This window comes from Nomascus leucogenys, chromosome 1a (genome assembly GCF_006542625.1).
Source record: "Nomascus leucogenys isolate Asia chromosome 1a, Asia_NLE_v1, whole genome shotgun sequence".
Classification (NCBI taxonomy): Eukaryota; Metazoa; Chordata; class Mammalia; order Primates; family Hylobatidae; genus Nomascus; species Nomascus leucogenys.
The window spans coordinates 19,744,554-19,759,427 of record NC_044381.1 but is presented as its reverse complement, the minus strand read 5'-3'; the positions used below and the strand labels follow the sequence as shown (position 1 = coordinate 19,759,427).

Here is a 14,874-nt window from a genome sequence, read left to right as displayed (position 1 = left end):
TGAAGATAAAACCATCAGATCTCATGAGACTTATTCTCTACCATAAGAACAGTATGGGGGAAACCGCCCCCATGATTCAAATTATCTCCCACTGGGTCCCTCCCACAACATGTGGGAATTCTGGGAGTAGAATTCAAGATTAGATTTGGGTGGGGACACAGAACCAAACCATATCAGATGGGTCAGGGTAAGGTTGGCTGGATGTAACAAAAGATGGACAGTAAGTGAAACTAAGTGAGGGGAGGTTGTTCCTACTGTCTAGCACTGATCTTTAGATATATCATTGTTGAGGCTATTTTGTCCACACCATCTTCATCTTTCAAGGTCCCTACCCTCTATTGAGGGCATGGATGGAAGAAATGGGGAGTACCATGATTGTTGACAAGGTGGCCACCCACAAGGGCAGTTTGAATGGCAGGGGGGCATGAACAGGCATTCTTCTGCTGAAAGATTTATGGACAATGTTTAGGCAGCCATCAAGAGAAGGCTGGTGTCCAGCACTGTATTTCCTCTGTAAGGACTGTGTGATGTTCTCTGTCAATGGCAATGGATGGCATGCAGGCTTTGCTTTGACTTCCAATAGCTCCTACCTCTTTTTTGTCTGGCCATGTTTCCATCCTCCCCTTTAGAGTTCTGACTTCTTACTGGGAAGGCAAGGAGCAGCTTCCCACCCCACTGTTCTTAAGAATGACAATAAGCTTTGCTCCTGTCTGAATCTACCTTGCTGACTTTCTACAACTGGGGTTGGAACACTCTCTCTGTAAAAAGTTAGATAGTGAATATTTTAGCTTTTGTGGGCCAAGAGGCAAAATCAGGAATGTTTGTACAAATTTTCTGAAAAAATTCAAAACTTTATTTACAGACACTGAAATTTGAATTTTAGGTAACTTTCATGTGTCATGTGGTATTGTTATTTTAATTTTTTCGACCTTTAAAAAATATGAAAACCATTTTTAGCTCAATGGCCAGATATAGAGTCAGGTGGCCAACTGCAGACGATAGTTTGCTGACCTCTATTCTGGAGCCTAATATTGAAGAAAAAACCCAAACTCCCCCCCCCAAAAAAAAACCAACCCTCTGAATATTAAGTGTCTTGCAGTCCAGATGCCTCTGACTTACTCATTCACTAAAATGAATGGAAAGAGTTAGGAAGCATAGGAAAGAAAGCATAAAGATTGTCAATACTTTAAGCTCCCATTTCCCATAAGCAGGAAGTCAAAATGTTTTAAGTCCAAACAGCTGGTCAGAGCAGTGTCTTTTGAACTTGCTTCATGACCAGAATCACCTGGCTTCTTGTTGAAGCTAGATTCCCGGACTAGAGGTTTTGATGCAGGGGAGACTTCTGGGTGGGGGTGTGCTCTCGGGACCAGGTAAGCTGAAGAAACACTATTCCAGGGGTGTAAAGGAACCTCAAAAGCTGTAGTTCTTTAAGTGTGGTCCCTGGCCCAGCAGAACCAGCATTACTTGAGAGCTTGAAAGAAATGCACATCCTTGGCCTACCCTACAAACACTGAATCGGAAACTGTGGGGGTGGGGTCTGGCAATCTGGTTTTCATCAAGCCAGGTGGTCCTGATGCCCACTGAAATTTCAGAACGTCTGCTTCAAGGCATCATTACCAGCACGTGGAGAAGTGATTGAGCACCCACCTGAGCAGTGAAGGCGTGGGCGCTCTTAAACTGCTGTGTTCTCAAGAGCGCAGGTCTGTGGGTGAGAGCAATTCTAACAGACATCTGAAGCCAAAGGCCTAGGTTTCCACAGGAAGATCTGGAAACCCTATTCCAGGCAAGCCTTTTGGAAGTCAAGGGCTGTATTCCCCTAAGAGGGGGCACCATGGATCCTAGAGATAGCAAATGCCATCCAAGGTGATGGTGAGGGTTTTCAGCTTTTCTGCACGTGTGACCGTTTACTGCACCAGGAGCTTTCTAGTGACTTCCACCTTTTTCAGGTTTCTCCAAGGTCCACTGTGGAACTCCTGTCCTGGGCCTGCCAGTGAGGTGCTGGGAGCTTCCTGACCTCACAAGCGGCTCTTGTGATGTAATTGCCACCTGAGGCATGCCCCTCCTGGTCCTGGCGACATCACAGAGGCTACCTGGGCACGGACCAGGCAGCTTCCTGGGGCCCAGTCAGCCGCTCCAGGTGCCTAAGTCTGGGCTGCGGAGGCCGGGGCGGTGGCGTGCAGGGTGAGGTCTCCTGGGCCGGCGCACCTGCAAGCCCCCTGCTGCTCCCTCGTGCTAGGCCAGCTCCAGGAGGGCAACAGATGACAGGACATTGCAAAAGGGTCACTTAAATTTTCCTTCGAGTAAACAGAACACCTGCCAAGACCCTCGAGCCTGGACATGCCCCAAGCCAGGTGGTTGGGGTCTAGGAGTCGGCTGCAGCTGGCGATGCTCTGAGGGGACGTCAGGGCCTCAGGATGGCCCCTATGAAGATGAAGTGCATCTGTGAACTGTGCTCCTGTGGGTAAGGTGGCTGTGCCCAGGGAAAGGCTGGGGGAGCCTGGGTTTTCAGACTCCCGAGGAAGGGAAGCCTCCCCCAGCTGCTTCATTAGGCGGCATCACGGTGGGTTCGTCCACTTGCCATGTTTTTTAAGCCACAATTTTGTCAACTAGCGTTGTGCCCGCGGACGCCCCATCAGTTCTGGCGAATGTGGCTGTTTTCGGGCCTTCTGTGCAGCTTCACTTGAGAAGTGCAGGAGGGTTGAAAATGGGCATGGCCGCGCAGTCTGCACTCCCTTCCCTGAAGCCCAGAAAGTGTCAGCCAAGGAGGGAGAACACCTGGCCCAGTGGGACCAGTCTTGCTCCTTTTGGGAAAGTGATAGAATGGGAGGAGAATTCCTGTAGTATAACTGAATTTCTCATTCAGAGAGATTGTTACCTTGTCAGAGAAGTATAAGGTATTAGTAAAATTTGTTCCACATTGTGTAGAGTTGAATAAGAATAATGAAAACATTACTTTCACAGTCGCCTGGCCCTTCTAACCTTTAAGGACCATGTCTGGGTGGAATCGCAGTAAAGGTGGTCCTGGGGGAAATCATGGGCTTTAGTCAGAGTCCCACGGGCTGACTGGTCTGCTGTCACTCACATGATCTCTTAGATACTCCTTCTGCTTCCCAGGACAGCTGGGTTTCTGCTTGGCTGGGGCGGGGAGTGGGCAGCAGAGGAGCAACAGGCAAGAAGGTTCTGAGGTCAGATCTCCTGGGCTGTCATAAATTGCGGGATCTTAGATTGGTAACTAAACTCCAGGCCATAGTTGCTTCATCTGTACCAACAATACCTACCTCATAGGACTATTGTAAGAGTTAAGATCATGTATGTGAGTCCTGGTACATGGATTGTGCTTAATATGTTAGTGTCCTGAAATCTGAAAAAAGAGCAGATATGACACATGCATATAAAAATGGTATCAGTAGTGTGGAGAATTAAAGGGCACTCTAAAAACTGGATCAGCAACCTTCTATATCTCTGGCATCAGTGAATGGTTCCCAACTCTGGCTGCTGATAGAATCACACAGGGAGTTTGAAAACTACTATCAGTTGCTTAGGCCGTTGAATTGATAATCTCAGAGTGGGCCCTGTCAACTGTCTAAAGGTGATTCTGACCATTTGCTAGGACTGGGACTCACTGAACTAGATCATGTACAAACGTGGGTCTTGCTTTTGAGCTTTGTTAAGTGGGGCCAGAGCAGTGTATAGTCTAGGACTACATGTTACCGAGCAAAACCTTTTTTTCTAAGGCCGCCTTTCTTTTTTTTTGTTTTGGAGACGGTGTCTTGCTCTGTTGCCCAGGCTGGAGTGCAGTGGTGCCATCTCGCTTCACTGCAACCTTTGCCTCAGGGTTCAAGTGATTCTCCTGCCTCAGTCTCCTGAGTATGGGATTACAGGCACATGCCACCATGCCTGGCTAATTTTTGTATTTTTAGTAGAGACAGGGTTTCAACCATGTTGTCCAGGCTGGTTTTGAACTCCTGATCTCAGGTGATCGCCTGCCTCGGCCTCCCAAAGTGCTGGGATTACAGGCATGAGCCACTAAGGCCTTCTTTCTACTGGGATGCTTTACATTACCCTCCTGTGTCCTCCTACATTGTTCTAGGCATTGGATTGAATGTATAAGACACAGTCTCCATCTTTGCACAGCGTGCAGTCTAGGTAGGAAGGCAGAATGCTTATTAAGAGGTGCAGAGCATATATAGTGAGAAGTCTCCCTCCTGCCCCTGCAGTAGGGGTATGACTCATTTGGGTGTTCCTTCTCTGACTCTGTTCTCATTCTGTCCCTGCAAAGGAGCCACTTTCCATTGGAAGCAGAGTCTGTTCTTGTGTCTCTTCTTTTCTTCTCTCCTCATCCTGTATTTTCTCCTCCACTTTATGGTTTCAGCCAATAGTTTCTCCTGTCTTCTGAATTCCAGTTTCATTTTCATCTTCTCAAAGTGCTTTGGTGATCCATCTGTCTCATTAATCTCAACTTCAACAACCTTCAAACATTATTCTGGTATCTGCCCCATTCATGGTGCCAGCAATCTTCCATTCACCCTGGGTGAAAATTTTGAATCATCTTACTCTCCCTCAACCACAACATTGAATCTTTTTTTTTTTTTTTTTTTTGAGCTGGAGTCTTACTCTGTCATGCAGTAGCACGATCTCTGCTCACTGCAACCTCCGCCTCCTGGGTTCAAGCGATTCTCCTGCCCCAGCCTCCCAAGTAGCTGGGATTACAGGTACCCACCACCATGCTGGGCTAATTTTTGTATTTTTAGTAGAGATGGGGTTTCACCATGTTGGCCAGGCTGGTCTTAAACTCCTGACCTCAAATGATCCACCTACCTTGGCCTCCAAAAGTGTTAGGATTACAGGCGTGAGCCACTGCGCCTGGCACATTGACTCTTTCCTAAAGTCTGGGTCCCTCCTCCATTGTAATCTTTCTTTAATTGATCCCTTCCCTTTTATTCCTGTTACAGCCTCCCTAGTTCCCTCATTTTTGTGTTTGGAAACTGGTCCTAAAGTACCTTCCTAGTTTTTTTTTTCTCCCATGATTCCCTTACATGAAACTACACCTTGAATTGGATCAGGTTTCTTGGCATCCCCTGAGTGGACCTGCTGATTTCCCTTCTCTGATCCTTATCCTTTCCCTGTCTCTAAAATACCTATGTTCCCTCCTCCTGCTGGACTTGTAAGGCCCTGTTTCACTTGCAAGTTCCCCGTTAACCCAGCCCTGTGGCTCCCCATCAAAGAAGAACCCCGCTCCGTGTTCTCATCCTCTAATTATGCATCGGCATGTCTTACATCCTCGATTAATTATATATACACTGGGAAAACAGATATTTTCTATTTTTGTGTGTGCACTGTATTATAGCAACACACTGTTTTCTTAACAGCTAACACATATCTTTTTGAATGAATCGATGGCGTTTTTTGTTTGTCAAGGTCATAACATGCTGGACTGGGTTAGAAATGTAAGATTTAGAGATGTACTGTCTAGTATGGTAGCCAGCTGTGGCAATTTTATTTAAATAAATGAAAGTTAAATAAAACTAAAAATTCAATTTCTCAGCTGCACAAGCCACATTTCAAGTGTTAGTAGCTACTTGAGTATAGTCACTCCCATACCGGCCCATGCAGATATGGAGTGTTTCCATCACTGCGGAAAGTTCTGTTGGACAACACTGATCTTGAGTCTCATTATTTGGAAGTCTTGATCTCTCCCACCCCAATTAAATCCCTCCCACCCCAATTATATCCGCTCAGTGACTGGTTGGGATGGAGCGAGGAATTTTATAGGTGTTTTCTAAGCTGTCTATATTTGGCTTTTCCAGTCTGAGGTCATGGGAAAAAGCAATGGGAAGTCTGGAGGACAAGCATGCATGAAGAAGTCAGAGACAGCGCCCTTGAGTGGGAGGGGGAGACCGGGGTTCCTGAGTGAGTCACTGGATCTCTCTGGGCTTCAGTTCCCCCATTTTTTAATCCTGGAGATTTGTGGAGACCCTCAGGGCTGCCAGGGAGGGAGAGAAGCGCATTTATTCCCACTTCTCTCCCACATTTTCTTCTTCCAAAGTTTTTTTTGAGCAAATAATTCTTTAATGTCCTTTCAACTTTAACTTTTGAGGACATTGTACTTGTTGGCGAGGGGGCTTCCTGGATAAGAAGGTGTCCATCTGCAGGAGCAGCTGCCGATGGCTGCTGGGGAAAAGCCACCAATGGGTGACTCTCTTGGAGCAAGTTCTTACATTTGGCCACAAGATGGCAGACGTTTCCTGATCAATTCGCACTGCGGGTTAAACCAAATCAGCCTGAATGGAAAAGCAAAACCTTTGGAGTTCTGGATTTTATTTTATTTTTAAATAGATTTATCTGAAGTTTTCTAAAATGAGCAATTAGAGTTTAGGGTCCAGCAGAGCTCAGGAAAGTGGTACGCCTTTCAGAGTAGATGGCAGATTACAAAGTGAAAAGTGTTTCAAATGTCTAAATTTAAAGATTCCAACCACTTGTAAAACTTTTTAATGAGCTTTGTTGGGCTAAAAAAAAATCAGACATATTTTACTGCACCAAGCTCAAGGCTTTGCCTCCACAACAATGCTCTACTTTCCTTGATGATCAAAATCTTGCAATTGGAATTATTACCATAAAATGTCATAATATTCTCTTTTCAACATAATCAGCACCAAATAAGCAGAGTATTGTGGTTTGCAGAAATACAGTAAGGTCAACATCTAAATTTTTTTTTTTTGAAACTAATGTACCACTTAATTATCTTGACTTCAGAAGCTACATGGTGGGGGAGTGCTCTGAATAGAGTAACTCTACTTTTGTATATGAGAGTATAATGTTTCCAATTGCATCTGATTATCTCCAGCATTTCCTGTTATTGAAAAAATGCTACTCTGCAGAGTTTTATTTTTATTTTTTATTTTTTTTGAGACGGAGTCTTGCTCTGTTGCCCAGGCTGGAGTGCAATGGCGCGATCTTGGCTTACTGCAACCTCCACCTCCCGGGCTCAAGCGATTCTTCTGCCTCAGCCTCCCGAGCAGCTGGGATTACAGGCGCCCGCCACTACTGCCGGCTAATTTTTTTGTTTTTTTGTTTTGTTTTGTTTTTCCCCTAAACCATCTTTTGTTGCGCACTTCAGCCGCGAGTCCGGGGCTGGCCTGCCGTGCCCTAGGCGTAGTACTGTAGGTTGGCTTTCTTCTTGACCTGGACCTCCAGGATGCCTTCCATGTAGTCCTCGTGGGTGAGCTCCGTGGCACCCCTGCGCAGTGGAATCATACCCGCCTCCACACACACAGCCTTGCCCCGGGCCCCGTTGAAGTCATCTATGCAGCGGGCCAGCTCCTTCGCAGTTCACGTCAGGACTGACGTTCATCTTTTGGGGGTGGATCTGCATGATTCTGGCCCAGGCACTCGATCTTGTGGTCCAGGCAGCCCTAGCGGAGCAGGGCGGGGTCCAGGATGTCCACCCGGTTTGTGACTGCAATTACCTTAACTTGGGTGTTGGGCTGGAAGCCATCCAGCTGGTTCAGAAGCTCCAGCATCGTCCTCTGCACCTCTTGGTCCCCGGACTTCTCACTGTCTAAGTGCTTGGTGCCTATGGCATCCAGCTCATCAGTGAAGATGATGGAGGGCGCTTTCTCCTTGGCCAGGGTGAAGGCATCCCAGACTAGCTTGGCACCATCTCCAGTGAACATCTGCACCAGCTGGGGGCCAGCCAGCTTTAGGAAGGTGGCCTTAGTCTGTGCCCTACAGGCCCAGGCCAGGAGGGTCTTCTCTGTCCCTGGGGGCCAGCACCCCTTTTGGAGGTTGGATCCTCAAGTTCTCAAACTTCTCCTTGTGGTTCATTGACAAGACAATAGCCTCCACCAGTTCCTGGATCTGCTTGTCCAAGCCCCCAATGTCACTGTATTGCTCCCTGGGTCTCTCATCCACCTCCGTGGCCTTCACCCATGAGTCGTACTCTGGGCATTGTCTCCAGGATTGGATAGGAGTCTTTGTTCACACCCACCAGGTCTCCTGGCTTTAGCTTTTCAGCATCCACCAATCCAATCATAGGTAGGAAGTATGTCTGTCGTGTAGAGGTTTTGATCACAGCACACTTGTCCTTCCTCTGGGAGTCCAGGTCAATATTGGCACCATCCTCCTCTTGATCATTGGGATCAACATCCAGGAGCTCGATGACGTTGGAGACAAGGTACACCAGGGTTTTGTTCACATTGATTTTCTCACTGTTCTCTTTGATCTTGTCCTTCACGGCTTGGAGCTCATGGGTGACTTAACATTTCACTCTTCATGATCTTGATCTCACTGTCCAGAAGCCATGTGTGCTGGATGATCTCCGTGGACATGTTGAGCACCTCCACCCCAGTTCCATCTTGCTTGGCCTCATCCTGCACGGTTGCCATCTTCTCTTCTAGTTTTTGTATTTTTAGTAGAGATGGGGTTTCACCATGTTGGCCAGGCTGGTTTTGAACTCCTGACCTTCTGATCCACCCACCTCAGCCTCCCAAAGTGCTCAGACTACAGGTGAGCTACCACGCCCAACCCAGAGTTTTATAATATTAAACCACTTTCCATCTTTACAGTATTTTGAAAATTCAAAAAGTATTTTCCCATGTATTATTATCTTACTGTGGGTCCCTCAACATGGGAAGCATTGCTTAGTTTGGAAATTCGATTCCTTGATTTTAGCCTCTCTTTTCCCTGGGGATGTTTTCAGTCTATTGAGCTGTTCTTTCCCAGATGACTACATTTGAAACTATGGTTAGGTGGGGAGTGGGTGGCACAAGGCAGGGTTGCTGTAAAGTAAAATGTTAATCAGCCTTTTAAAGCTGAAAGGGATCTTAGTGGTCTCTAGCTCTTTTATTTTACAGATAAGGAAATGGAAACATTGAGATTAATTTTAATATATGGGAACATGTTAAGCTTTAGGCACAATTTAGGTCAATCAATTAAATTTTATTCATCTTTTACTGGGTATCAGACACTGCTAGGTGTTAAAATTTACAGTCTGGTCTATTTTCAAGTCACACTGGACCATTTAAAAAATTGATACATAATGATTGTACATATTTCTGGGGTACAAGTGACATTTTGATATATGCATATAACATGTAACAATCAAATTAGGGTAATTAGCATATCTATCACTTCACACATTGATCATTTATTTGTATTGGGAAGCTTACAAATAATCTTCTAGCTATTTTGAAATATATGGCAAATTATAACTCTAGTCACCCTACTGTATTATCAAACACTGTAATTTATTTCTTCTATCCAACTGTATTTTTGTATCCATTAACCAACTTAATTAGTTCCCCCAACTCCCACAATGGGCCATTTTTGATTGTAGAGTACAATATGAAGGCTCTTGTCCAACTGAGAAAATAGTATCTGATATAAAAATAAAAGTGTAATTCTAAAAGCCTTTTAGTAAAGTAATATAAATAGCAAATCTCCCTCCTGAGATTAAAATGTAGTAACACTACTTTTTCTAAAATTCTTGTAAAAAATTGTTAATGAAAGGATTGATATAGTTTACTTTTATATCTGATTATTTTACGGCTTACAGTGCACCATTTTAAAGATTTTGTGCAATCTTGCAGGAAATTCCAGGACTGGTTAATGTATCATGAAATATTTATGAAGCATTGGTAGTATGTGCAGCATTTCATAAAAAAGGTAGTCCCATAGAGGACTCAAAAATTGCTGAAAAGGATGTGGATTTGGCCCTTTCACAGAGCTTGCGGAGGAAGGTGATCTCAGGGGCAGCCATGTATCTGCAACTTAAATCAGTTATGTTAACCAGGGAGGAACTTGTTATTTTAATTTTGGAAAATATTTTCTTCACATTGATGGAAATTTCCTTAACCTTAAATTTTATTTTCTTAGAGTCTCTGTTACAAATTAAGAGGAAGGAAAAAAAATTGAGGACTTGGTTTGATACTACATGTTTTAAGAATTCTTATTTTTAATTTAAATAAAATTGACTTCATAAATTCTGATTAAGGAAAAAAAAGACAAAGAACAGCCTTTAACAGATACTTGCTGATGACTTACCTTTAGCAGAATCCAGATAGAGATGCCAAGAAAAAAAAGAAAAACTTTCACTTTGAGATTGAATTTTTATTGTAGATTTCATGTATTTTCATGTTAAACTATGTTATGCTCCTTAAAAATGGCCTTTTTTCATATCAGAATTAATGTTTAATTGTTCATAAATACCTTTCATCTTATAAAATGAGTACAAGTGGGTATATGTCAAATTTCAGATATTATTAGAGTACAACTTCATATTCCAAATGCAGCAGTAAATATGATCTATTCGACCTTATAGTCTGCCGATGGATCCATTCAGAGTAACATGTTCTGATTCTGTTCTGTAGTGGGCAGTTTTAAACGTCATTCCCTCCATTGATATTAAAATATTTATTACTGACCTTCAGGTGATTAATAGTTTATTTGGAAAGATGACATGTCTCGGGATGGGTGGCGGAGGGGCGGAAACAGCTACCCTTAGATGAATGAGACCAATAAAACAAGTGATGTAGGATGTGAGGTGTAGGAGAGGCACTTTGGGATGGGGTAGCCGGGGAAGGCTTTAGGATGGAGAAGTGATGAGGAAAGTGAAGCTGGGGTGAGACTGCCTGGTTTCAAATGCTGGCTCTGCCACTTTTTAACTGTGTGCGCGTATGCAAACCATTTTATCTTTCTGTAAAGTAGGGATAACAATACCTTATTCTTAAGGTTGGTGTGAGGGTCAGGCGGGAGAGGAGCACAGGCCCTGGAGGAAAGGGTATGTTGGGGTTTAGTGAGGCTGCCCCTGCTGCAGGGCATGGCGGTCACAGAGACAGGGAAGACATGTCCACCTGAGCATTTGAGCCTGCGGGAGATCGTGCCGGAAGCTTGCTGGAGGCAAATTGCAGAGGGGCCCTTACATGTCTCAGAATGTGAACTAGCCAGCAAAGAGCCATGGATGGATTTTGAGCTGGAGAGTAACACAGATAAACAGTCTTTTCTCCCGCCAAAAAAAAAAAAAAAGCCTTAAAAGAGTAGCATTTCTTCTTCTTTTTTATAATATAGAGATGAGGTGTCACTACGTTGCCTAGGTTAGTCTCAAACTCCTGGGCTCAAGCAATCTTCCCACCTCGGACTCCCCAAGTGCTGGTGTGAGGAACCACTGTGCCTGGCCCCCTTCGTTTGTTCGTTTGTTCGTTCTTTCCTTCGTTCCTTTCCTTCCTTTCCTCCCTTCTTTCCTTCTTTCTTCTTCGGAAATGCCCAGTATCTGAATTAGGCTGACTTTAAATCTGTTAATGTTTTGGTTTTTCTGAGTGGATTTGTAGTTTGCTAATACTTCCTTAAAGATATTTTATCTCCATTCCATTCTTGTCATTTTTCTTAACTTGATTGAACAAATGATTAAGTGATGATTTACTAAGAGAAGTGGCAGAGTATTGCAGTTCCAAGCGCAGATTGTGGAGCCAGACTATCTTGGTTCAAATCCCAGCCTTTCTACTCCCTAACTGTGTCATGTTAAACCATTTCACAGTGAAGTTTCTATTTCTGTGTACCTCAGTGTTCTCATCAGTAAAATTGAGATAGAACCTGACTCAACAGAGTTATTGAGAGGATTGAATCAGTATTAAGCAAGTAGAACAATGTGTGCATCCACAGTAAGACATAGGTAGATGTTATTAAATAAGCATAAAGGTCTGTTCTAGGTAATGAAGCCTGAGGAAGTGTACTTGCCTGAGCACTTGAGTCTGAGTGGGAGATCCTGCCAGCAGCTCTGTGGAGCTTGCACCCTAGAGAAGAGAGTTAGGTTTGTTTACTAACTTGCAGGTAATACAAAATGCCTTGCAGAGAATTAACTCTGGGGGGTGGGGGGATGTAATCTGGTGTTTGGGGGGCTTGATTAAATTTGGATGATTAGAGTGGTTTACAAAGACTTCATCTGCTCCTTATACTCTGGGAGGCTCTCTGCCCTTTCTGGGATGCCTACACTTGAGTCCAGCATTTATTAGGCTTTGTGAGTTCGTACTGACATTAACAAACACTAAGGTTAAGTTGCTGTTCAGTTTAGAACTTTGCAAGTCTTCAAAACAATGACTCTGGGGATTAAAGACATACTCCCTGCATAGCATACCCGACTATTCTGTTTTATTGTCTTTACCAGTTTGTTGAAAGTAACTTTGAAGTTTCTCTGGCTGTTTCTCTAAAAGGAAAGAAAAATGTTTCTAAATGACTGTCAAGTTAGCCGCTAAGCAAAATATATCCTTGTATTTTAAATATCTAGACTATCCAAAAGCCCTTCATTCTAATGTTAACAAATTGGGGTTGTAATGTAAAAAATCAGTTTTCTCCCAGTGCTGGTCAATAACTTAACTTTTAGAAGCTACCCATTATGAGTAACTATTTTTAAAAATCACTATCTTTCCCCATAATGGTCCAACTGCTCTTTCAAGTATGATGCATTTCAAGTCTTCTCCAAATGAAAAAAAATCTACATACAATCTGTGAACAACAGCTCCAAATGAAGAGCAGAGTCAATTGAATACCTTGTTCTTTATCTTGCTTCAAATGGGAGGGCAGTGGGTAATATTAGGGGAAGAACATGCTATTGTGTCCGGAATTGGTTCCTTTTGGTGGGTTCTTGGTCTCACTTCAAGAATGAAGCCGCGGACTCTCGCAGTGAGTGTTACAGTTCTTACAGATGGTGTGTCCAGAGTTTGTTCCTTCAGATGTTCAGATGTGTCCAGAGTTTCTTCTTTCCAGTGGGTTGGTGATCTTGCTGACTTCAGGAGTGAAGCTGCAGACCTTTGCAGTGAGTGTTACAGCTCTTAAAGGTGGCACGTCCAGAGTTGTTCATTTCTCCCGGTGGGATCGTGGTCTTGCTGACTTCAGGAATGAAGCCACAGAAACTCACAGTGAGTGTTACAGCTCATAAAGATAGTGGGGACCCAAGGAGTGAACAGCAGCAAGATTTATTGTGAAGAGCAAAAGAACAAAGCTTCCACAATGTGGAAGGGGACCCGAGCCAGTTGCCACTGCTGAGCAGGTTGTCGCTGCTGGCTTGAGTGGCCAGCTTTTATTCCCTTACTGGGCCCTGCCCACATCCTTCTGATTGGTCCATTTTACAGAGTGTTGATTGGTCCATTTTACAGGGTGTTGTTTGGTCCATTTTACAGAGTGCTGATTGGTCCATTTTACAGAGTGCTGATTGGTGTGTTTACAATGCTTTATAGCTAGACACAGATTGCTCACTGGTACAGTTTTACAGAGTGCTGATTGGTGCATTTGCAATCTTTTAGCTAGACACAAAAGTTCTGCAAGTCCCCACTTGACCCAGAAGCTCAGCTGGCTTCACCGCTCACTATGACTGTTGGGATTGCAGTCCTGGATTTAATTACTTACAAGCTTTGTGAACTTGTTCAGGTCCTTGAATATCTCTAGACTGTCAAAAATCAGTGATCCTCAGACAGTGGGATTCCCATCATCTATAGCGGTGTGTTTCCAGGTCCAGAGAACTTCCATGTCAGGGCCCTGAAGGTGTCTGTGGAGGTCTTCTACAGCTTCTGCTGGCGACCTCAAGAGAAGTCAGGGAAAAGGGGACATGGAGCACAGCCCTGAAGGTGGACAGATGTTTTCCTGAGTTCATCAAAAGTATTGAATAGCTAGTTGGGAGTATGTGTCTTTCTCGGACCTTATGGCTCTTGGGGTGTCTAATTTGTTTTCTTCTGGGTACTCTGACTTCCTCTGCACATTGGCTGTCTGTGGCTACCCCAGCCCTAGCTTCATACCACTTCTCATTTCAGAGAACTGAAGAGCTTAATGTGCTGTTTCCAGATTCCAAAGAAAAGAGCACCTGGTTGGGTCCAGCCTGTGACAGGTGGCTCTTCTGGTATGAGGCTGTCTCCTGTGGTCTAATCAGCTGAGCATCAGGAGGGGTGAGGTCACATAGAACAAACTGGGCAGCTAGAGGAGAGCAGTTTTAGGTAATAAGGATGTAGTTAGGAAAAAAATAATTAAGAGGAAACAATTGGCCTTGCAACGATTCTTGCCAAGATAACCTTGTGGATAAAGCTAGTGAAAGATGGGTTGGATGACAGTATTAGGTTAGGTGGATTCCCAGGTCATTGAACAAGCAGGCCAAAAGAGTGTCAACGGATGGCTTTTTACCTGCTTAAAACAATATCACCATTGTTAGTGATACTGGAACAATATCCCCATGCCCTAGAACTCTATCGTTGGCTTTGCCATGTTCAACATTTTTAATCAAAACTTGGATGAAGACACAGAAGACATCCTTATCAAATGTGCTGAGAACACAAAATGAGAAGAACATAGCAAGCATAATAGATGACAGAATGAAGATTCAAAATTACCTTGGTCAGGCCCAGTGGCTCACACCTGTAATCCTAGCATTTTTGGAGGCTGAGGTGGGCAAATCACTTGAACCCAGGAGTTCAAGACCAGCCTGGGCTGCATGGTGAAACCCCATTTCTACAAAAAATACAACAACAAAAAATTAGCTGGTTGTGGTGGTGCGTGCCTGTAGTCCCAGGTACTGGGGATGCTGAGGTGGGAGGATGGCTTGAGCCTTGGAGGCAGAGGTTGCAGTGATATAGTGAGCTGAGATCGCACCACTGAATCCCAGCCCAGGAAACAAGGCAAGACCCTGTATCAAAAAAAAAAAAAAAAAAAAAAAAATCATTTTGACAGGCTGAAATGCTGGGCCCCAAACAAGCTGGAACTTAGCAAGAGTAAGCATGAAGTTTTACATTTGGGATGAAAAATCAATTACACATAGTCATAATGGAGGTGGTTTATCTTGGCCTTTTCAGTTTGTGAAAAGGTCTTGGGGTTTCACTTAACAACGGTTTTATGTGATCT

The 14,874-nt window shown here is 44.0% G+C and overlaps 1 protein-coding gene and 1 pseudogene across 2 annotated transcripts in view; one reads left to right on the top strand and one right to left on the bottom strand.

The window, feature by feature from the left end:
* Nucleotides 1-2,122: 2,122 nt before the first annotated feature.
* Nucleotides 2,123-14,874, top strand: part of SAXO1 (stabilizer of axonemal microtubules 1) — a 119,170-nt gene continuing 106,418 nt past the window's right edge. For both annotated transcript variants that reach the window (XM_012500737.2, XM_030818376.1), the window contains exon 1: nucleotides 2,123-2,461. In XM_012500737.2, coding sequence (XP_012356191.1) covers nucleotides 2,415-2,461 — 47 coding nt within the window. In that variant the 5' untranslated portion in view covers nucleotides 2,123-2,414. The remainder of the gene's footprint in view (nucleotides 2,462-14,874) is intronic.
* Nucleotides 7,147-10,574, bottom strand: LOC100605743 (annotated as a pseudogene).